The sequence below is a fragment of the Enoplosus armatus genome, chromosome 9 (genome assembly GCF_043641665.1).
Source record: "Enoplosus armatus isolate fEnoArm2 chromosome 9, fEnoArm2.hap1, whole genome shotgun sequence".
Lineage (NCBI taxonomy): Eukaryota > Metazoa > Chordata > Actinopteri > Centrarchiformes > Enoplosidae > Enoplosus > Enoplosus armatus.
The window spans coordinates 18,558,359-18,583,078 of record NC_092188.1 but is presented as its reverse complement, the minus strand read 5'-3'; the positions used below and the strand labels follow the sequence as shown (position 1 = coordinate 18,583,078).

The window sequence follows — 24,720 nt, the reverse complement described above, 5'->3', positions numbered from 1 at the left end:
GCTGCCGAGCGGAACTGAGTCAAGGCAGAAACATTATGGTGCTACATCCGGTGTCAGGGATTCCAAAATAAACTGCATTCATATTACATCTCGTTTCAAAATACTAAAATAGAAAAACTTTAGCGGTCTGTTGTGCATTAAGGTGTATAGACAAACGCATGACACTTCATTAAATAAATACCCTAAAAGATAGTTTGTGAACGTCCTGCTTGCCTGGATAGTACACCGAAAGTGTCAGTTTACATGTAAAACCTAAATAGATTACAAAACCTATTCACCGGACATAAACCACACCACAGTGTCATGCTGAGTCAGCCTAAACGAGGCTTTTTTGTTAGATCTTGTTTTTTTAATTCATTTATGAATTGTAAACATTATATTGTAATGTGATGGTGGCAAGAAACCCTTTAACTCATTATAGATACTGTATGTGTTTCATTCAATCATTTGCACGCGCACATACACACGTACATTGACATGTACATAACTCATATTAAATGTAAAAGAAACAGGGTAGTTTGTCATTGTGGAAATGTGATTATTTACATTGAATATTTTCAAACAAAAAAAAAACATTGACACAAATAACACTAAGCACATTACCTGTATTTATGTGTTTATTTAAAGATGATTTCTGTGGCATTTTTTGCCTTTATTGAACAGCCTGAGTGAAGTGGCAGACGGGAAGCGGGGGGGGGGGGGGGGGGGGCGGGGGCTATGACATGCAACAAAGGTCACCGGATGGACTCGAACCAGCGTCATGTGGCATGCGCAGTAACCATTCGGCTACCAAGGCGCTCCAGTATTTAAACAATGTTGTAAGAAACAAATGTGTGTGGAAAACATATTTTGAATTGAATTTGTTTCTTGCTTTTATTTTGTAGAATAAAACGGGCTCACGGGAAATGGTAGTCTGAGCAATTTTATGTAACCTTACAGGCTAGGAACTTTATCAGTTCAACTTCTGTGCACTGGGAGGATTTCCAGTGTCCCCTGTCGTTCATTCTTTCTCCATCTATATGCAGTAACCCAGCATTTAGACTGCCTGAAAGTATTATTAACCCTATTTCACCGTGCTTGGTTTTGGTTTAAACTTAATTAGTTTGACATTTTCTGTTGGGGTTTTACTGCATGATTGTGTTAAAACAAACAAAAAAAAGTACCCCCATGTTAACAGCGTTGTGGATTCCTAACGGATCGTAAAAGGGAACGGCGTTTTATAGTTGCATTCACACGGTAATAATAGTAAAAATCCACCAGTTCACCACTTTTAGGTCGGCGAATCCCCATTTCCGACAGTTGCAGACATGGCATAAAAGCCATTCAGGAGTGTCACGGATGTCCTGCTGCCGGCCTCTCACTCGCAGGCAAACGACCTACCCTGGCGAAAAACACTGTTTAGATGCCACTTAGGTCAGATATGTGTAAGAAGCAGACATACTACCCTTATAAATAGGATTAAAAGTAGGGTAGATCATTCTGTCAGGTAGGAAATATCTCTCAGAATGGACGTGACCTAGCTGTGGGTTGGAGAATTTGTATATTTTGTAAATAGCCAGACTCGCGAATTGGGCAATGTCCTTTCTAAAATGTAATACAGTCATTTTGGTGGTTCTTACTGCTGTATTCCATGCGCTCGACCGTGCACTGTCTGTTGTGTGCCCTCTTGTATCCTAGCAACGCAGGACTGTGCCATTTTGAGGTGTCAAGGTAAAACCATTAAAACTTTTACAATAAACCAACGTTTTTCTTGAAGCGTGTGCATGTGAAAATATTTTATAAAGACATATGCACTTCTTTATGCACATGTAATGACTGTGGTGAGTATATTTAGCTTTCATTTTATCTGAAGAGTTCCAAACGTCCCTCTTCCAGTTGGAATTACGTGGCCCATCACTCTTCCGCCAACTAACAGCGGGGTCGTTGAAGAGGTAAGTTCTAAGGATATTTGATAGTGAGTGTGATGTATAGCGAACATATTATTAGCTAAGTTTTTCTGTGGCCTTGTGTATAGTTGCATGCAGTTTTCATGTTATTACGTTACTTTTTTCGGTGTTGCGGTTAACTTCCGTCTCGTTACAAGCGAACAAACTGCCTGTGCTAATTAATAGACGATAACGTTAGCGGTTGCCAGACCACATAACATACAAGACACACATAACGTTACAAGCCAACCATTAGCATCTAACTTGACGCTAAATATGTGAACTATCTACTTCAAATATGTCAATTTAATATAACTATAATAGCTACATTCAAGAGTCCTATCTAGCTGGCTGAAAGTTAAAACTCTTTAATGACACAGGTGTCAGCCTTTCTGCAGTTAATTAGACGTAATTGCAATCAGCTGGTAGATTTTACAGGTAGCCGTTTTAATTTTGTAAGCCTATGCTTAATATAAGTTACTCATATAGCAAACTTAACAGGACGAATGTACCTTAAATAGTATACAACACATTTTATTTATTTACATGTATTTATTTATTTATTTATTGGAGACTTGATGAAATGTAGTCCTGTGTTAGAGTGATGTTGACCAATGTCACACCATAGAAACAACAATTTTAATAGGTTTCAGTTTATGATAATTACATTTTATGGTCTATAATTAGTGTGGATAACATTACAGCAAATGCACAACATTTATAATAAAGCTAAGGTCATAAAATACTGTATGTTTGGTTTTATGTCTAATATTTCTCAGTTTCTTTTCATTAATGACAACCTCTACTTTTTTTTTTTTTTTTAGTTCATCTTCCTAAAATGTCTAACAATTATAACTTAAAGCCTCTCATTTCTTTTCCACAGTGGATGGAGAACTTCATCCTGTACGAGGAACTTGGGGCAGGCAGCAGCTCTGTTGTCTATAAAGGAAGAAGGAAGGGCAGTCTCAACTATGTAGCCATCATCTGCGCTGACAAAGCCAAGAGACCTAAGATCACTAACCATGTAGGATGACTAAAAATTCTACTAACTGTGCTGTTATCAGAAACAAACATCAACTATACAGACATTAGAGTTTCGGGCCCCCATCTATTTCCGAGTTTCCTAAATTTGTATCAACATTGTCTACCAAACAGTCCCGAGATCATAGGGATACTGCATGTGAATTCTTTTTAGGGTGAATTTTGCGTTTGAGCCTTGGAATAAAGAATTCCTACTGTACACATTTAATGATGTCTTGCTTCTCCCCCCCGTTAGGTACGTCTCAGCCATGATCTGGATCATCCAAACATAGTATGCTTCTATGAGTGGTATGAGACAAGTAACCACCTCTGGTTGGTAGTGGAGCTCTGCACAGGTCAGTAATTTTTTCTGCCAGTCCTGATAAGCAGTCATGTACCATTAATAGTAATACTTTACTGCTTGTTTTCAGCCATCAAAGTAGAGTAAATGATGCATCTTGTAGCAGCTGAAAACTGATAAGATTTCACAAATTGTAAATACCCCTATATCCTGGTTTATTTGATTAATGGCAGATATTCAATTTTAAGTATAGATTGTAAACTGGCATGTTGTTTGCGCAGAATTGTTGTTTTTTTTAAAACAATTCAACAGGTGTCAGGAATCTAAGTTTCTTTGTCTCTCTCATGCTCAATGTCTTTTTCCCTCTCTGTCCATCTATCTATCAGGTGGTTCCCTGGAGTCTGTAATTGGTCATGATGGATGTCTGTCAGAAGATGTGGTGAGGCGGTTCGGATGGGACTTGGTCAAAGGACTGAAACACATCCATGAATTAGGAATCACTTTCTCTGACTTGACCCCTTCTAAGGTTTACCTCTGCATTATTGTGTATGTAGGTCTAACAGTATAACAGCAAAATGATCATTGTCATATTTACAGTAACTCTCCTTTTGTTGCCCATAGATTCTACTGGATGGTAGTGGCGTTCTGAAGTTCAGTAATTTCTGTCTGTCCAAGGCAGAGGGAGAGACACTGGATGATTTCTTTACCTTGCTCTCTACACCTGAGGAGGCATGTGAAGGAGAACGCAAGAATAACTTTGACAACATGAGGAAAATATTACAAGGTCAGATGACTATTTTGTAATCATGTTGCTTCTATAAACATTGCATTGCTGATTGATGGAGAGGCTTGCCAATAGATTAGCCAAGTGGAGTCCAAAGATTTTTTGATGGATCCAGTTGATTTGGATCATATCATATCAGAAACTAAAAGCTGAGAACATGTTATACATTGTGGACAAAGTGTACTGTATGATAACTAAGTGATTTAAAGAACTCCACTTTCCATCAGTAATTTAAATAATTGGTTTAACATTATTCTTCACAATTTACCACATGATGACCTAGAATACGCAATCTGGCTAAAATTTAACATCAATATATATTTTGTTCATGATGCGGATGTCTGTCGTCTTCTACTATTTTTGTCTTTCCTAATTACTATATGTGTATGTATGCATATTTTTAGGTTCTCCAACTTACAGCGCTCCAGAGGTTTTACAGGGATCAGAAACTAGTATGAGCTCTGATCTCTGGGCTATGGGTTGTATACTCTACTACATGTACACTGGTAACCACATCCACACACACACACACACACACACACACACACACACACACACACACACACACACACACACACACACACACACCATTTCCAATGTTTTTCACCATTGTACTATTGTACCTGTATTTCATGATTATAAACAGTGTTTAAACAGTGATTAAACAGTACAGCAGTTAGTAGGCACTAAGTTACTAATACTTACTTACTGTAATGTATTGTAAACCTAAACCCAAACTGCTTTTGTCTCCCAGGCAAACCTCCATTCTATTCTGATAGCTACACTGAACTGACAGACATGATTTTACATCAGGAACCACCACCTCCCAAACAGACAGGTAAAACACACTCTCACATACACACATAACATGCTTGCACACAGACACACACTCACACACAGATTTGATATTTGACGTAAACACATTTTTGTTGCTGTTTAGTAGAAGAAGTGATAGCAGCTGTATGATGCCTTGTTGAGGGCCACTTTTTCTTACATGTTGCTGTTATGAGTGCTTGTTTTTGTTTGTTTGTTTAATTAAGTTATATTCTGTGTTGTTTGTTACAGTGTTTTCAGCCAGTCCTCCCAGTGAGGACTTCCAGAATCTTCTGAAAGGCTTGATCAACAAAAACCCAGATAAGAGGTCAGGTACATAGACACACACACACAGGTTCAGCACACATTCTATTCTAATACGGTTACTACTACTATCATCATCATAACACTTATCAGGGCTAAAATCATGTGGTAGCTTGCAGTTACAATACGTCCATACCATCAATTTTAAATTATAAGGAGCAGGTTGGACTTTGCTCACTGTTGCTCAATTGTCCTCGAGGTAGCTTACATATATTGTCTTAACATCAAAATGCTGCATTAGTTATTGTTGTGTATTATTTATGTTGCCCATTGCAGTTGGTTAAATAATCATGAACCCAACAGAATTAAACACATTTCTCCTAATGTTATTTCGTCTCTTATCTCTTAATGTTGTAGCTATTATCTTATTGTAATCTGTGCATGAAAAATAAGTTTAATTAATAAAGTAAGTCTTGTTCTGGACTCAAATAAAAATGGACAGCTCGATAGTTTCAAGACAGTGAAATTTCAACTTAAATGTTGAATTATTTCAGACTGCTATCGTTGATTGCATGTTGTTCTCAGAGTCATGTTTCTGTGTCCCAATGTTTACTTTTCCTGTTTTTTGTTCTTTAGGATGGACTGGCCAGAGTTGCTGGACCACCCTTTCTGGACACAAGTACTAAAGGAGGAAGCAGATGTGGAAGAGGGAGAAGAGGAAACGGAGAATGAGGAAGGGGATCAGGAGATAAAAAATGGCTGTGAGGGGGTTGGTTCAGCTAACTTGAGGTGTGTTGATATATTATTATTTCTCTTGATTTTACAGCTCTTACAGCATTCTACAGACATTTTGTTGCAGCCATTTTACTGCATACAGATTTGCTTTGTGAAAGAGTAGTAATGCACACAGTAACGGTAGATGTAGATGGCAAAATACTGTTCAAGCCCAGTCTAGTCTTTTTTATTCCCCTGGGAGAGGCCAAAATTTTGAAACACCTTTCAATATGATGCAAAACAATTCAACAGCATGAAACGGTTCATATGCTGCATTTCAATTTTTTCCCTCAGTTGAATAGTTTGGGTTAGTTTGTGTTTCTTCAATTCCTCAACAGACACATAAGGATCCCTGACCCTTTCCCTCCAGGACAGACAGACAAGCTTTCCAACAGCAGCTCTGCAATCACCCAGCCAGCCCATAGGATTTCTGAGAAACTAATCTCATCACAGACAACAACTGCAACAACTGTCCGACCATCTGACAGAGGGACTGATTGCCAGCAATCTGTCAGACATACAACCTGTGGAGCCTTAAAGAACAACCAGGGCTTGGAGAGGGAGGTGGGAAAGGAGAGAGGAGGAGAGGGGGAGGCAAAGACAGAAGATGACCCTAAGATAACTAGGGCCCAGCAGATGGGCCACACACTGCAGAAGTCATTCACACTAGGTAACACATTCACTGATGTCTGTGCTTGCTTATTTTTATGTGTTTTAAGTTAGACACGGGAGTTTAATACTTGGCCACGACAGGCTGTGAAGTTTTGAACTATGATACACAAATTTATACTTATGGTTTTTGTAAATGTCCTCTATATATGTTCACCGTGTGTGTGTGTGTGTGTGTGTGTGTGTGTGTGTGTGTGTGTGTGTGTGTGTGTGTGTGTGTGTGTGTGTGTGTGTGAGAGAGACGGTTCATATGAAAGGTCATTGACTGGACATTGTATACTATATTTACTGTATTTATGAGAAGCTACCACTATCATCATACCCCTAAACTAGGCTGTTTCTCAGCAGCAGCACTGAGAATTTGTAACTTGATATTTTTGGAAGGACAAGAACAACATGCATGATCATCAAACTTTTCCTGCATAAACAAGTAATATTTTTTATATTATATTTTTTTTGTAAGGCTTTTAATAGCTTATTTTTGTTGTTGTTTTGTTTCACCATAATGTTTGTATCAACAGGACTGTAGTAATCTATCTTTTCTAGATAAGCCAATTTTGTTCTGTCCTATTGTTTTCCCCTAAACTGCAAACATTTGGATTTTTCACTGTTTGCTGTAGTTGCTAATGTGCAAATCTCATACTTGATTAAAATGAGTGCTCCATATTTCACCTGTGTGGCCTTTACTAGGCATGTGTCTCAGACATATGTGTCATAATGTACCCTCGAAAATCTGATTTAATATATTGTGTGCTTCCTCCTCCAGATAATGTATCAGAGTTCAGGCCAAAGAGTGGTGTGGATGAGGACAACACTGAGGCCATTTTCCTGCTCAGGTATTCAGTACAGGGTCAGGGGCCAGGGTCGTAGGGTTATATCTGTTTTGCCAGGATTGTCTACCTGTTTTACCCACTAAGCTTTTTTCTTTCTGAAAAATAATGTGAATTTGAAAATATTTTAAGTTATACTCCATCTAACCTCTTATCTTGGGCACACACGTCTACAAACACAGCAATACTGTGCTCCCAATTAACCTACAGGGCATCAGCCTCATGTACATATATCCAGCTGCTAGCCATAAGCAGCTAACAGTATGTTTTAATATTCTGTTTCTGTTGGTCTTCTAGCTCCTGTGCCAACTCAAGGAGAAGCTGCAGTATCTCAGACTCTCTTAACCAGACCCCTGCACCTGAGGTTACTGCCACCATACACTCTGTATCTGTAAGTACATGTAAACAGCAGAGAGGAGTGGTTCATGCCAATACAATAACATGAGTAACTGGTAAATTGGCAACTTATCGTGCCAAAACCCAGTCACACTACTGCTGTTTCTTAAAGACTTATATATTCACTTATACTTATACTAACATTAAAGGCATCCTCTGTAAATACTTCACTCCTCTTCTGCTCTTCTTTCTTTCCCGTCTATCCTCCTAGGCCAGTGCTGGTACTGACATCACATCCTGTGTGAAAGCCCTTCTCCATACTGACTCTGATCTAACTGTCACCCCAATCATGGACAACCCCAAGGTACAGACATGCAATATTATCAGGCTTTTTCATATTTCACGGTGTTTTCAGATACTTAAAGTGCATCAATTTGACTTCAGTAGTAAGTATCCTTGTGAGGAGCCTTTCCTGCTGTTCATGTTTGATTATGACCTCACAAAAATTGTATAAGCTAAACAATGTTAAACAGCAATGTTACTGAAAATGGGGTTTCAAAGTTTTATTTTAATTTTTCACTGCAATGAAATTGCATGAATACTGAATTTAATGGTGAAGATGTGAATTATTACTACATGGGAATTGTGATATGAAGGTCAGGCGGCTCATACTGAGGCTCACGTACTGAGGTGTTCTCCTTCTCTCTTTCTTAACAGATTCTTAAGAGTCCTCCTGTGCGATTTGATCCCAAAACCCTTTGTGTACCAGTGTATTCAGGTACTGTGTTGTATTTGTTTTTCAAGTCAGCATCAAGTGAGATTTTATCAGTGTCCTGCAGAAAGTACAGAGGATCTACTGTATGGAGTGTATGGTCATTGGCCCCAATGTGTCTTGATGATGCCTTTTTCCTCCTCTTCTCTCCTCTCTGCCAGTTGAGAAGCTGCAGTCCCTAAGTGATGAAGAGTGGACTGTCTTCTTCTTACAGCTCTGTTCATCCCTTGAAGAACAGAACCCCTCCGCTCCTCCTCCTCCTCCCTCCACTCGCTCCAGACTCAACCTGCTGTGCTACCTCTGCTGTGTGGTTGGACATAAAGTTATTGCTAACAGGCTGATAAACTCAGCACTGGTAGGAAAATGTGCATTTACTTAGGATCCCTGTTGAAATATTGTTGCATAACTATTTGCTGGGTTTAGCAAGATCATTTTTCAGTTTGATGGAATAGCGTAGACTTCAACACTGCATGGCAGTGTGGGAGTCCTTGCTCTTAGCTGAGTGAAATTGAAAGTGTATCAATTTCTGTTTCCTCTGTCCTTGTGCTCCCTCCGTGACTCTTTGGCAGCAATGTGTTTTCACCTGTCAGCAGAGCTTCACCAGGAAGATGTAACAGGCATGAGATTCTAGCTATTGCTCCCAGCTACTCATTAGTCAAGTGGGAGTCATTAGTGCAGTGACAAGGACATGGTCCCATAGAATTAACCAGGGCTTAAAAAAGGGACTTATCATTTGCCTGACTTTGAACATGAAATACCTGAGAGCATGTATATTTCTTCAAAAGTAAGAACAAAAAAATAATAAAACACGAGAAAATGATGACTACTTTCAAGACATATCAGTGCTGACATAACATGGTCTGATAATAGTTTTGTCCATACTGTTCATCTGTTTTATTCACCTATCAGACCTTAAAAACTGCAATTGCTTTACTCAAGTGTTTACAAACATAGCAAATTTGAAAAAGCTTATTAAAAGTCATAATGCATTGCTGTCACATATCATAATTTCTTCCAGATTAGGTGCTTAATCTTGTTTTTCTTCCTTCTCTCTGTATCTATCTCTCTAATCTCCTCCCTCCTTCATTCAGCTTCCAGCATTGACCCAGCATTTACGACAAGCTCCTAACTGGGATGTGTAAGTACATTATGTACGTATTCTCTCTAAAAATGCAAACTAGATAGAATAATCATTGGTGGAGCTGAACTGCAAGCTATTGAGACTTGGATACCCAAAATGCAACTAAACTAAACTGCTTAATTATGATAGAAAGGCACTTGGATGTTTTTTTGGCTGCACTAAAGTAACAAACAGGGGCAAGCAAGTACGTAGAATATAGCACACCTCTCTCTCCCTTTCTTTTGCTGTTCTCTAAGAACTGCGCTTTCAAGTTACTGCCAATAACACCAACATGTAAATGGAAACAGAAAATCAACATTTTATACATTCATTTATTAAATGGAAATAAAAATGTTTTCCAGGCGGAGCAAGGTTCTTAGAGTGATGGGTCTGCTGGCTTTGCACTGTTCAGAACTCCAAGAGGACAGTCCTGTTTCTGAGGTCTGGAACACACACACGCACACGCACACACACACACACACACACACACACACACACACACACACACACACACACACACACACGTTGTTATGTAAATTAAAATTCTATATTGCTTCCACTGCAAGCTGTTGTCACAGCTAGTGTTGAATTTCAGTAAGACTGCAGTTACAGTATGTCTCATTCAGCCTTTAGTGGCTAGTACAGGAGCAACACTCACACTGTGGAAAAAACATAAAACACATAATTCTGTTGTTATTTGAACTCCAAAATAAAGTAAGTGTTCAATAACAAACAATTGAACAGGATAATTAACCAAATCTTTGTAGAACATTCTTCAGGACCTAAAACATGCAGTACCAGTTTGCACCATGAGGAGGCAGTACATACCGGCAGGAGCCCACCATGTGCATATTACAGCAAGTGTACATATGGACATACATAAAACATAAATTAACAACAACAATAAATTAATAATAATAATGATGAACAATGTGCGCAGTACTGCATATAATATATATATAGTTGTTTGTTTATTTACAGTACGTCACATCTATGATTCTTTTTGTAATTTTATAGATGTGCAATTTTTGTTTGGATGTTATCCCTACTTTTGTTCTGTTTAGGGGCATATCACCAAGAGTTCAAACTTCTAGCCCAACATGAAGGGGAACATCTGCCTTAACACAAGAAATGGGAATGCCTGTTCTGTCCACTCTAACTTTATAGTACTAGTGTGTACCAGCAGGTGGCATTAAAAACCCACCCAGTCTTTCATTAGCCTCAGAGATACTGAAAACATCACTCTCTCAATTCAATTCAGCTCAACTCAAAGGCTTTATTGGCATGAAAGTTTCAAAAACATTGTTGCCAAAGCATCAAAATACAATTTGTCCAAATATTTGGACAGTACACAATAACAGTAATATGAAAATTAATACACACACTATCTCTCTCTCTCTCTCTCTCTCTCTCTCTCTCTCTCTCTCTCTCTCTCTCTCTCTCTCTCTCTCTCTCTCTCTCTCTCTCTCTCAATGGTCATTTTGGCGGATGTAGTTTGTGGTGCTGTTGAATTGTATTGCATTAAACGGTACGGCGTTTCTACCCTTGATGATATAAATAGGGTGCACAAAATTATAAAAACACCTGTCAGTATAACACAGTACGATTCAACAGCACCAAAACCTTCAGCCTCCAAAATGACCTTACAGTTGTTTCAACAGTTCGCTAGAACAGTTTCAACAAAAACTGAACATTGTAAGCTTCATCAAGGTAGCATTTGTTGCAGGACAGTTGTGTGAAACTGCATTAGTTTAAGCTGGGTGTACCTAATAAACTGGTACCTGAGTGTATGTAGCTACATCACTGTAATAACCATAATCATATTAAAATGCTGTAAAGTAATAGGACACACTTGTCTACACACATATTTTCCTCAACAGAAACACAGGCAATTCAGATACTTCACTGAGACCCCCTAACACACACACACACACATGTTCAAACAGCGTGGTGCTGAGCTAATTCAACGTAAAAGCAGTTTTGTATGGAGGTGAGATCTGGAGCCTCTCTCCCTTATTTGATCCTTTCATCCTTAACAGAACTAAACAGCCTTTTCTTGCTTCTCTTCTTTCTACTCTTCTTTGTCTCTTCGTCTGCTCGATCACATCTCTTTATTCAGAATGAAATCCATTCCGGCTACAGTAGTTCTGATCACACATCCGCTCCCTTTCCTGGTTTGTCTTTTTTTTCTCTCTTTCGCCACTTGTTCTGACACTTCACTGCTACTGAGTCGTCACGGCGATTTACAAAATGGCCGACTGTGGCATAGCAGTTTTTTTTCGGTGCGCTTGTTGTCAAAGACAAATGGCGGAACATTTTTTCCGCTACCCTCCTTACCTCTCCACAGCTACCGTAGAATGACAAATTGTTAAGAAAAGGACAAAGCTGTACGTTTGTGCCTGTGTGTCTGTTTGTGTCTATGACCATGTGTGTGTCCATTTATAGACTCAGCAGGGGTTCTCTCTCTGTGTGTGTGTGTGTGTGTGTTCGTAAGTCAGCATGGGCTTTTTTGAGACATGGTTGTGTGTGCACTCAGCAGGGGTCCTGTGTATATAGATTTGTATTTTGTTCTTTCTCCCTATTTGTTTGTGTGCATGCAAATGTTCTGTGTTTGTGTGTATTCTCATGTTATAGTGATGCTAACAGCTGACCACTAAAATGGCACATACTTCCATTTTTTTGGGTGTGTGGTGTGTTGTCACAGCAGGGGTTCTCCTGCTGCAGTCCTGCTGATTGGAGTGTCAGGGCTGGGCTTAGTTACCATGGTAACCGCTATATGCTTCGATCACCCCCCCCCAAACACACGCAAACACAGGCACACGCACACACACCTGTCTGTCTTTTTCTGTCTCACTCTTTCCTTTCTGTGTGTCCACCTGCTTTCTCTTTTCTCTCGCTCTTGTCCGTCTGTCTTTGTCCCTCGCTCTCTCTGTCTCTCTCCTCGAATAGAATTTAATGAGAACAACATTTTCTGGGTTAATGTTACTAACACAAGCTTGCTGCTCTCTTTATGTGACATATGGAAGCTGTGCTTTCAAAACCAACTACGTATCATTTTCCCCTTCACTTATCATCACTTATAAAGTTATTCTGGGGCTCTACAGCAGTTTATCCAGTAAAGCTTCCACTGTTCAGGGTGTTTCATGGGGATATGGAGTCTTAACGCATTCTAAAAGCTCTCAGCAATCTTTAGGAACACACATTCAGAGGGCATTGGCTCCAGGAAGACACTAATCGAAGCATTTGTGAATACCTCTTGCAAGGAAAAGATGACAGTTTGAACCCCTTGTGTTGTGTAAATATTAGACAACAAATGAATTTTGATTAAAAGAAAAACATTCAAAACCTACAGCACAGTATAGATTCATATGCTTATGGTCAAACAGTCAAAAATGTAGCCATAATGTTACCTGGAGATATCTGGTAAAGATATTCTCTGAGCCTGCGCTAATCTACATCCAACTTCCCTTGAATTAGGTGTTTAACAAAAAACTGTTTAGATACAATACATATATTTGTTGTCTTGTTTTACCATTTGACATACAGTATGTCATATCTGCCATGGGACACTTCAGAACATATGTGAATACATATATATATATATATATATATATATAGCAAGGGTTGACCTTAGGACATCTCAGTCAAAAGCTAGCATCTAAATTTCGAAAGTTAAGCAAATTTAGGTGCAAAGCTGGGCGCTTGAAGATAAGAGGGTTACCTCTGACTGCAATGCTGCAATACTGCTTTCTCTTCTCTCGAGTCAATTGAGACGAGCCTTGTATTTAGTAGTTCCGTCTTCATGGGACTGATAATCCACCAACCTTTTCTCTGTATTCTTTCTTTACACATCTGGCTGTCCCAAGTGTAGACATACAGTAAGGCTCATGTGCACTATTTGTATGTGTCAGATTTGTGTATGTGTGTGTGTGTGTGTGTGTGTGCTGTGTTGGGACACGTCTTTTTATTCGCTGCGCCGCCACGAGCGTTGTTTATGCATGTTAATTAAGTGCATATGTTTATGTTTCCTTGTGTGCATTCATGTGCATTGTTTGATCTGAGGGAGTGTTGATGCTGAGATAATGATAATGTGTTCTGGGAGGAAAAATTGTTTTGTGTGTGTGTTTATGTTTGCTTTTTAACTCTGGCTCGTTGCACAGGGGTGCCTTTCAGCACCCTCTGCCTGAGAGCAGCTGCGTGACCAGTTTCAAACACACCCCAGAATCTCAACTCCCCACTCAGCCATTTATGTTATTAGTGGGTTCAGCTTAGGAGGGGAGTGAGAGAGAAGAAAGGAGAGCAATAATGTGGGAAAAACCAAGAGCAGTTATTTTTTTACAGCATGTATGTACCATTCACATTCTGGGTTAATAGTGACATAACATGGTATGAGTTTACGTAAGGTCAACTAAAACATTATGTGTATGTCCTAGTCTCAAAATTTATTGGAAATAATGTTCAGACCTACTCGGAATTCCAGTGGCAAGCTAATACCGTGCCATGCTCATCGATGGCTCAGCATGAGGACACACCACGGTTCTTGGGCAAAAATAAAAGGAAAGAACTCTTCTGGGAAAGGGAAAGATATTTTGAGAGAGAACATGACTAACAGACTGTTACCACTTGTCACCCTACAATGAGAAAGAGAGACAGAAGGTGAGAGACAGTAAAAATAAGCAAGTGTGAGAGAAAGATATTGGTGAGGGGGGGTGGGAGATATTATGTGATACATACATGGAGGGCAATTCAAAGTACAGCAGGACGAGAAAAGACAGAAATAAAGAGAAAAACAAGAGATACTGAAATATTGTGGAGAAGAGAGAGGGAGAGATAGAGGAGTGAGGCAGAACTTGCATCAGATCACAGAGGGGGGAAGTTGGCAGTAATGCTAATGCCAGGAAGCAGCCAGCCAGTAAGGCTGTCTCTGCATATACTTAACTCTGTGTGTGTGTGTGTGCACGTTTGAGTGTGGTGTGCATTTCTTACATGTGCATAACATTGCATGAATTTGTGTACCTAGTTATATGTATGCATATACTTAATGCTCTGAATATGTGTGTGTTGTTTGTGTATACATGCATACAGTATGTGTGTGTCCCTTACCATGTAATTTGGTGTGTGTATGAATTTGAGAGGTTTTCAGTGAGATTGTTGTTGCTGCTGCTCAGCTCATATCTTTTTCTTCCATGCTTTGTCCCCCCCCCCCCATTTCTGTATTCTTCACATCTTTCTTTTCTTCAGTCATCCTTTTGTCTCTGTATTATGTATTTCCTTCCCCTCTTTCTTTTCACTGCTGTTCTATCTTTGTATCACGATCCTCTCCTCCTCATTCTTTACCCTTCTGCTTTTACCCTTACCTCTCTTTAGTGTCTTATCACTAAATAGATACAAAGTTAAAAGTTTAAAATCGGCTGGTGAGATGAGACATTCAAGTTTTAAAATCCTCTGTAATTCATTCCATTTACAATGTGCAAAGTAGTGGAAGGCAGTTTTCACAAGTTCAGTTTTTACCCGAGGGGTAACTAGAGTTAAACAGTCCTGAGATGTGGTTTGGTGAACAGTGGTTTTAAAGTGATTTACTGAGGCAGCTTTTGCAGGAGACCTTTATAAATAAAAAAGATAGAACGTAGTTCTCCTCTTGTTGCTAGTGAGGACCAGCTTACTTTTTCATATAGTACGCAGTAATGAAAACGCTATTTGTTTCCTGTAATGAACCCCAAAGCACAATGATAAACTGCATTAAGTTGTTTTAAGGTAGAGGGAGCAGCATGAGAATGTCGCCATAATCACGCACAGACATGATGGTAGACTGTACAGTCATTTTCCTGGCCTTTCCTGACAGAAACATGCTTTATTCCTATATAAGAAACCCATTGTTATATTTAGCTTCTGTGCCAGTTGCTCCATATGCTGTTTAAAGGTCCCAGGTATTTGAACAATTTCAATTTCAGTACCATTAAGTGTATGGATTGCAGGGAGATGCCGACTGGAATTGTGGGTTCTTGAGAATAAAACACATTTTGTCTTGTCAGCATTCAGTTTGAGATTAAGCAGAGATGTCTGAAGAACCTTAAAGACAGATTGTAATCATATATTTGTAACCACATTTTAAATATGATGACTTTATAGTCAGTTTGTCTCAATTATATTCTGAAACTACATGTGAAGGAATACTACCTTTGTGAAATTATAACTGATACTTGAAATAGTTAAATGTTGATTGAACTGTCTTAAATGTTTATTTTTGTTTCTATGGAGCATGAAGTCTAGTTTATCATTACTATGTTTTTCAATTGATTTTTTTCAATTAAATGTGTAAATAAAGTGCTGATGAAACTATATCTCCCTCTGTTCTCTCTTTCCAGGTGGTGTCCACACTAACAGACCTGTTGAGAGATAACCTGAGAAATAGTAAAATAAAGCAGTTCCTGCTGCCACCACTCGGGGAGTTCCTCCACCTCATCGCCTCTCAGGTAGACTCTGCATGACAGAAGATAAGATACAGATGAAGAGACAGATATAAAGAGACACAGATACTGTAGTTGATTGATCTAAAGGAATGGATCCAAACACCCACTATATAAGTGAGAAATGGGTGCACATGTGCACTGGCTTGCATGCACACAAAAGGCAGTAGTTCCATAGCTGACAAGAATATTTTGTTCTTTCCTTCCTTTTTAAAGGTCATTTTCTGGTATTTTCTTTAATTAGAAAGGTTGAAACACAGGGTAGGATGTGATATGTGATAAAGGTTTCCGGTCAGAATTCAGATTTTTCTTTATTTAGTATAAGTCTTTGACCACTGGCTTATGTGAGAATCCACCTGACTGTATTTGGGAAGTCAAATAAAAGATTCAGGGAAATGCAAATGAACCACTAATTCTATTAATCTTACATATGAATCTGCAACCATTTTCGATTTAAACAAAAAGAGGTACAGATACATCACCCCTCCACAGTATAGTATGACTGAACTTTATGACCACAATTACGTTTAAATAAGTAGTGTAATATACAGTATTGACAACATACTAAAGGGTAAATGTTGGCTGTGGCAGGTAAAAATTTCAAGTCACCTGCCAAAATGGCTGATTATTATTATTTTTTGAATGTACATTGTGAAAATCATCTTTCAGAGAAAAGTTTCTCTTTTCCCAACTTTAGTAATTAATGTGAATGTTAATGAGTCAAAGTGAATCGAGCACAACACTGAGGCCAGATGCAAGAAAGATCAAAAGACATTTTCTTATTACTTCAGTGAAAAAGACCAATCTTGAGTTAAATGAATGAAACTGAGTGCTCTGTCATTAGGTAATGGAGTTTAAATTTACATGCTGACTAAATTGAATTGAAAGCAAATTGACCCCCAGCCCTGAAAATTACAAGAGAAAGAGTGGAGGGCCTCGTTTGACTTCATTAGAAAAGGTGATCCCAATTTATTTCTGGTTAACCTCAATCTAGCCAGGCAAGTCGATTAAGTGTAAGATTTTTATTTACACGACTGATGGATAACCTTCAAAAATCAATCACCCCGCCTGATTGAACTTATTACTCTCCTGAAACCATGGAAAATCTCATCAGTGTCCTGCAGAAGCTCTTAATAAATTGGCTTTTCAGCCCCTGCAAGAGCTAGTGTTTTTCCATTGACGCCAGTGTGTTCTTAACAAATAATAACACGATAATTAACTGATGCCTGTACCTCCCTCAGACATCAGGGTCAGTTATTGAACAGCACCTTAAAAGTATTAATTTTTGTCAGTTTTAGGGTAACAAAGTATACTTGATTTGAGTAATTCCACGATTTAGTGAATGAGGCATTAGGTGTAATCGAGTAAATGGGGATTTAATTGAGAAGTAACGGAAGATTTACCTCCATGTATTGGTAACTGCTGTGAAGCATTAAATATATTTGTACCTCAGGAGTAAAGTCCAAAAGTGCTGGTCTCTCCTTTCTCTACCTGCTACAGAGTGACAACTGCCTAGTCTTGTAACAGGAAGGCAAAACAACTATAATGATTTGCTCTTAGGTGTGTCCAAAAAGTCTATAATACAATTCTAACTCCAGGAAGCTGCAACTGAAGCACAGAAGAGGTCACGTTACTTGTCTTGTACAGTCCCTGTGCTGGCTGTTATTCTTAGAATAGATAGTAAAAGATGCTTTTATAAATATTTTCATGGACTTGCCCCTGACTGTGTTGTTGATATGCTGCCAAGAGCTCTAAGAACCACAGACGGCTATGTACAGCATATATACACACACACACACACACACACACACACACACACACACACACACACACACACACACACACACATATATATACACACTGCATATATACTGTACATATATTTGCTGTAGTGCCTTCCAGGTTTTCTGTTTTTTAATTTAGGATTGGCACACCCAGAAAAGCTCAGTGACATATTTTATCTTTGGCTCTAGCTTTTTTGTCAAGATGAGTTAGCACTTAGAGCAGGTTTCTTATGTTAAGCAATGGTAGTGATTAGTCAGAGGGTGGTGCTACCTGCTTGTTGACTTTGGATTGAGGATTGGATTTTAAAAATGATTAGCACAACTTTTTGTACTGTGTGGGCTTCTGTCTCAGACCTCTCCCTTATTTCAGTTTTGGCTTGAGAACTTGATGTTTCTCCAGTAGTGCCAGTAAAGGAATTGATAGCTCTAAAAACCCAGTAGTTATCTGATTCTTAGTCTTTTAATATTCCCCTGGTGGACTGACAGGCCGGCTGTCTGGTGGGCTTTCTGGTCAGTGTCAATGATGAGCTGCATTGCTGCCTCTATTCTCAAGGTTAGATATAATTTACAACCTTGACAAACACCACAGAAACATGAACTTTTATTGGACTTTGGAGCAATAGTTTCAAGGTTGAAAATAAAAACTTATCAGACTATTCCCATGTGATGAGTACTGTTGAGCATGGTGAAAATGTTTCCTAAAATAGTACATGACCACAGAAAACACCATTGGGGATTATATGAATTAAACGACTTACATAATTTACAGCACATGATGTTGAAACCCTTCGCTGAATACAATGTTACACAATAATATTTAAGTTCTCTGAACAGCAGTTCTAATGAAAATACTAAACACAGGATGTGAACTCATTCTGACAAATGGAATCACTTTGCTGTTTAATGGCAGGAATTTATTGGAGAAATGTGGAATGGCCCTTTAAGTGTCCCCAGGTAAAATCCTCTGCTCTGCTCCTCTCTTCTTCTGCAGCACCAGTCAATGACAATGATTAGCTATAGCCTCCAGTACCTAGTCTTTATCCTCAAGGTTAGATATAGCCTAGGGCCTAGCACAGTAGCAATGGAATGGGGCATTGTTTCATGAAAAGGTAAAACTATTGGTTGAAGTAATCAGAACTGTGTGAAATGTAAGACAGTGCTGGTATATATAGTGTATTTGTCAGGAAAAGAAGTACACTTATTAATCATGATCAGATAAATAATTGAAGAGTCAATCAACAAAACAAAATTGACACCAATTTTGTTTACTTAACTTTAGTCATTTAAGTAATCAAGCAAAAATACCAAACTTTTCTGGGTTCAGCTTCTCAAATGGGAAGTTTTGTTGATTTTCTCAGTTTCATGTAATTGTAAATTATAAATAAACAATTAATGGATTATTTGAATAATAAGTAGTTGAGAGATGAATTGATAATGAAAAAAATCTATTACTATTATTTGTGATTGTCTTTTTTCTACCTCTTAAGGAAAAATGAGAGCGAGATGATTGAGTACACAAACAAGTAAAATTAATGAAAACATTGTGTGCAAGCTCACACATACTATGTTCCTGAGTAAAATCAATAAGAAAAAAAAATCTGTTGAATTTAAGTAGTTATGAAAGCATGTTCACGCACAGACACGGTAACCCAGTAATCAAGATGTCATGGCTCCTCTTGTTCTCTTCTCCCCTCCCCGACTTGGCCCTTTCTTGCCCTTTTCCTCACTCCTCTCTACTTGCATCTCCTCCACATTATCTCTCTGTCTTTCTCTCACTCCCACTCTACTCCTCCACTGCCCCCGCCCCCCCTTCCTCACCCCTTCTCCCTGTCTTTTCTATGTCTCTCTATCAGGAGGAGAAGAGAGGATCCCCAGAGGGACTGTGGTTCGTTCCCGCTGCCGCCTACACTGGCTTAATGAGGAGCCTGCGGGAAGGGGTGAGTGTCTCTGTGTATGTCTGCGTGTGTCTGTTTTTGTGTCTGTGCCTGTGTAGCTGTGACTAAGTCTCTCTCACTGTGTGTGCCTGCGAGTGTGTGTGTACGAGTGTGTGGCAGGGGATCCCTGTGAACAGTAATGATGAGGCAGCTGTGGGGGCCTAAAGCCTTGTTTGCCAGCTGCAAGTGAAGGGCATGCAGAGCAGTCACACACACATGCACGCACACACACTCTTACCTGCATCAAACACAACCCTTTACTGCTCAGCAGCCTGACCTCAGCAGCAATTAGGACCCTCCAGACACACATATACAGTAGATGGAGCAGAAACACAAGCAGAAATATAGACAGCTCTTTCCTTTTTGCTGGCTTTCCGGCTTTCTTCTTTGTCCCTCCTCTCTATCGCCTCTCTTTTTGTATTTAATTATGTTTATTGTCTTATTTTAGTCAGTCACGAAAAATGTAAGTAATGAATTATGACTTTTGTTGGTATAATAGTATAACAAGTCATAGTTGTGTCCTAAACTGTATACAGGTAATGTGTCAATGTTGGTATCATGCTAATGTTGATTAGGTATTTACCTGGTCTTATTTTAGTTTGGACCCTGTGTTTCCCTCTTAATTAATTGTAGACATGGTAACTGTACAGCTGAGTGCTTCCATATCACATCACAAGATATTATAGTGTCTTATTTGTAGTGTTCTTAGATGATGGGCCATTGCTGCTGAATGAGGAAAGTTTTGGTGGGTGGTGAGACTGATAGATAGCGAACAGGTAGAGCGAGAGAAGGAGATGGGTGGATGTTGTTTTGTCTCTCAGAGGTAGAAGGGGTCTTACTGTGGTGCCCCACTATAGCAGAATGAATATAGATGAAACTCTGGGAGGAGAGGAGGGGTGTGTGTGACAGTAGCAGGGAGAGGGGTTGAGGGGAGGAGAGAGAGAGGAGGTTGACTTATTTATCATTATTGAGCTGTGAGAGTAGGCTGACGGAAACACACACACACACACACACACACACTCACACACAGCCTTAGGGACCAGACACTCATCCCCAGACCCAACCTGCCTCCCTCTCTTTCCATCTCTCCCTCTCACCCTCCTTCCCCCTTCCTCTCTCCACCCTGTCTCTGTTTCCCCCTCTTTCTGACTGGCTGTTTTTCCCGTGGATGCACAAGTAGATTTGCTATTATATTACAGAGCTGTCTAAATAGTCTAACCTTGTCTCATGGGCATTACATTTCCTGGAGCTAACAAGGTGGTCACACTATACCATCGCTTACTAAACTTCCACAGACAGTCATATAGTTGTACTGTTGAGATATAACTATATCATTCCTAAAGCAGAAATGTCATTTATTTGTGGGACCTTTTAGGAATACAGAAAAACTCCACGTCCAAGTTTCAGGGCACGGTCACATCAACATTTATCTCAATCATTTAAATTCATTGCTTTGCAGTGGAATCATTGGACAGAGTCCGTGCTGTATGAAAAACAATTTTTAAAATGTCCGATAATGACCAGACCAGTGAAAAATAAAAGTATATAAAAATCTAACAACATTTATCAAAGGCTGGCCAGTCTAAATTATTGTTCGTGTAAGCAAAATCATTTTGGAAATCTATTTCATAAACGCTTAAAATATAATATTTGTATTATACACACTTGCACGATGGGCCTGGACAGATGCTGTGCAGTTCTTAGTTAAAAGCGTGCTTGTGTAATTTTTGGAGGTTCAGTTCTGAGTTAGTGACCCAAATTAATTTCATATTTTGACTAGGGGTGTCCTGATCAAGTTATTTTTAGCCCCAATCCTGATCCAAGTCCTTTCATATTGGATGTCTGCCGGATCAGCCCCAATACCAATCCTTAGGATCGGCTCGAGACATTTTTAATTTTGACCTCAGAATTTTACATTTTTACTTTAAGTTTATGCCAGGTGTTTGATTGTTTCCCTTGTCAAATGTAAACAATGTAAATCTCTAGAAACTCAAACATTTTAGGATAACATAGCTGTGATAACTTGTCAAACATGAGATACAAACAAAAACATGATGACAAAGTTCAGTTTCCACTGAGATATTTCAGGATTTTGACAGACAATAATAGCATATCAGAGTCATCTGTAAAATCTCTCCGGAGATGAGGTGTAACAGTCACTCTAAGTAACTGTAAACTCTGTCAGCAAACTCCTCCCTTGCCCTCTTCCTGCATCCCCCAGGCACTGGGCTAGAGGAGGGCACTGACACTGGGTCTTCTTCCTCAGTGCCACTGTCAGCGTCACTGCTGGACAATTCATTGCTCCTCTCATCACCTTCATCAGCTTCCTCTCTTGACCTCCTCCTGGATCCTGCAGGCAGGTGATCCTCTGCTTCCACAGGCTGGTTGACTTCTATGTTAACTTGAGGCTCAGCAGCATCTTCAACTTCATCATCATTGCCACCATTTTCATCAACAATGGCAATGTTGTCATCATCGCTGGGCTCTTGTTGATCCATAATTTACCTCAACAAAGCAATACCTTCGTCCTCCAGTTCATCAATGATGATGAATTGCAGCCAGACAATCATTTCAGCATCAAGTCGCTCATCTTGTGCAATAGCCTCCATTACATCAAGCCACAGGTCAAGTGCAAGATCATTTAGACAATTATGTTACCATTCATATCACCACTCATATGATAGGAAAAGCATCCGCTCATGTGCAATATGCATTTATTGAAAAATAAATCAATAACGGAATATTTGTTAGTTTGCAGTGTGAGGATGCTTTTCATATATTTACACATTGAGTCTTATATCTCCAGCACCTCCAACAAGCCTTTATTTAGTGAGCAGTGGTCTGTAGATATTGACTGATCGTTAAATTCAACATGAAATCAGTATTTGACTGTTTTCCTTAAATAGTTTTATGTCATGACATGTCTTGTGTTGTGACAACTTGTTCGATTTACACATCAGAAATTGAGATTGTACTGCACAATATCCTATGATATTTAGGAGTAACTTCTGAGACTGCACTGGAATATGTTCATGGTGAAACATCAGTGTCATAAAGAGATAACATCACAATACACGTGAGAACCAACACCCCAATGTGTGCCTCTATGCAACTTTCAAATGTTTTTATTTGCTGGTCCAAAAAAAGAAAACAATGACAGTCCCTTTAAACTGACAGTTAAGCTGATTTTACACAGTACAAAAAGGAAGACTGCTGATGTAAAGGCTGGAGAAGAAACGTTAACATCTAGCAAAGCAGAGAGCTACATATTTTTCATCTGCATTTTTATCACTAACTTACTTTTGTGCATGGATGAAAGGAGGCCAGTACACTGGTGCTGTGTACTACCAAGACATTTAGTCATTTAGTGCATGAATGGCACTGACATTTCCAACAGAATGTTGACCTACTGAGTTGTTACACTGGAGTTCAGGTTTTCATAGCTTCAGCAGACACAAACCCATGTTGCACTGTTTGGTGTGTTTGAAGAGATATACAGTACATTTCTTTGGTGAGATATAATCTTGAGATATGAGGACAGATTAATCTTTCTCTTTATTTTTCAATATCAAGAGGGAAAATTAGCCATAGATACAGGCGCATCGCAATGAATTAGAATATTGAGGAAAAGTTAATTTATTCCAGTAATTCAATTCAAAAAGTGAAACTCATATATTATATAGATTCATTACACACAGAGAGAAATATTTAAAGCCTTTATTTCTTTTAATTTTGATGATTATGGCTTACAGCTAATGAAAACCCAAAATTCAGTATCTTAGAAAATTAGAATATTGTGAAAAAGTTCAATATTGTAGACTCACAGTGTCACACTCTAATCAGCTAATTAACTCAAAATGCCTGCAAAGGTTTCCTGAGCCTTCAAATGGTCTCTGAGTCTGGTTCAGTAGGCTACACAATCATGGGGAAGACTGCTAACTTGACAGTTGACACCCTCCACAAGGAGGGTAAGCCACAAAAGGTCATTGCTAAAGAAGCTGGCTGTTCACAGAGTGCTATATCCAAGCATATTCATAGAAAGTTGAGTGGAAGGAAAAAGTGTGGTAGAAAAAGGTGCACAAGCAACAGGGATAACTGCAGCCTTGAGAGGATTGTGAAGCAAAGGCCATTCAAGAATTTGGGGGAGATTCACAAGGAGTGGACTGAGGCTAGACATGGGCAACTGTCGCACTCCTCGTGTCAAGCCACTCCTGAACCAGAGATAACGTCAGAAGTGTCTTACCTGGGCTAAGGAGAAAAAGAACTGGACTGTTGCTCAGTGGTATTCTCAGATGAAAGTAGATTTTGCATTTCATTTGGAAATCAAGGTCCCAGAGTCTGGAGGAAGAGTGGAGAGGCACAGAATCCAAGTTGCTCAAAGTCCAGTGTGAAGTTTCCACAGTCAGTGATGATTTGGGGAGCCATGTCATCTGCTGGTGTTGGTCTACTGTGTTTTATCAAGTCCAAAGTCAACGCAGCCATCTACCAGGAAATTTTAGAGAACTTCATGCTTCCTTCTGCTGACAAGCTTTATGGAGATGCTGATTTCATTTTCCAGCAGGACTTGGCACCTGCCCACACTGCCAAAAGTACCAATACCTGGTTTAATGACCATGGTATTATTGTGCTTGATTGGCCAGCAAACTCGCCTGACCTGAACCCCATAGAGAATCTAAAGCTTCCATAACACCTCAGCAGTGCCACAGGCTGATCGCCTCCATGCCAGTAATGCAGTAATTCATGCAAAAGAAGCCCCAACCAAGTATTGAGTGCATATACATGAACATACTTGTCAGTAGGCCGACATTTCTGTGTTAAAAATATGTTTTTTTATTGGTCGTATGTAATTTGTGTCTAATATTCTGAGATTCTGAATTTTGGGTTTTCATTAGCTGTAAGCCATAATCATCAGAATTAAAAGAAATAA

At 39.2% G+C, this 24,720-nt stretch overlaps 1 protein-coding gene across 1 annotated transcript in view; it reads left to right on the top strand.

Moving 5' to 3' along the window:
* Positions 1–2,811: 2,811 nt before the first annotated feature.
* Positions 2,812–24,720, top strand: part of ulk4 (unc-51 like kinase 4) — a 70,032-nt gene continuing 48,123 nt past the window's right edge. The window contains exons 1-18 of the mRNA XM_070912182.1: positions 2,812–2,949; positions 3,202–3,301; positions 3,633–3,772; positions 3,868–4,030; positions 4,435–4,536; positions 4,785–4,868; positions 5,096–5,171; positions 5,744–5,896; positions 6,220–6,551; positions 7,317–7,386; positions 7,678–7,744; positions 7,988–8,080; positions 8,434–8,494; positions 8,650–8,843; positions 9,580–9,626; positions 9,971–10,049; positions 15,974–16,081; positions 19,713–19,796. Of these exons, the coding sequence (XP_070768283.1) occupies positions 2,812–2,949; positions 3,202–3,301; positions 3,633–3,772; positions 3,868–4,030; positions 4,435–4,536; positions 4,785–4,868; positions 5,096–5,171; positions 5,744–5,896; positions 6,220–6,551; positions 7,317–7,386; positions 7,678–7,744; positions 7,988–8,080; positions 8,434–8,494; positions 8,650–8,843; positions 9,580–9,626; positions 9,971–10,049; positions 15,974–16,081; positions 19,713–19,796 (2,091 nt within the window). The remainder of the gene's footprint in view (positions 2,950–3,201; positions 3,302–3,632; positions 3,773–3,867; positions 4,031–4,434; positions 4,537–4,784; positions 4,869–5,095; positions 5,172–5,743; positions 5,897–6,219; positions 6,552–7,316; positions 7,387–7,677; positions 7,745–7,987; positions 8,081–8,433; positions 8,495–8,649; positions 8,844–9,579; positions 9,627–9,970; positions 10,050–15,973; positions 16,082–19,712; positions 19,797–24,720) is intronic.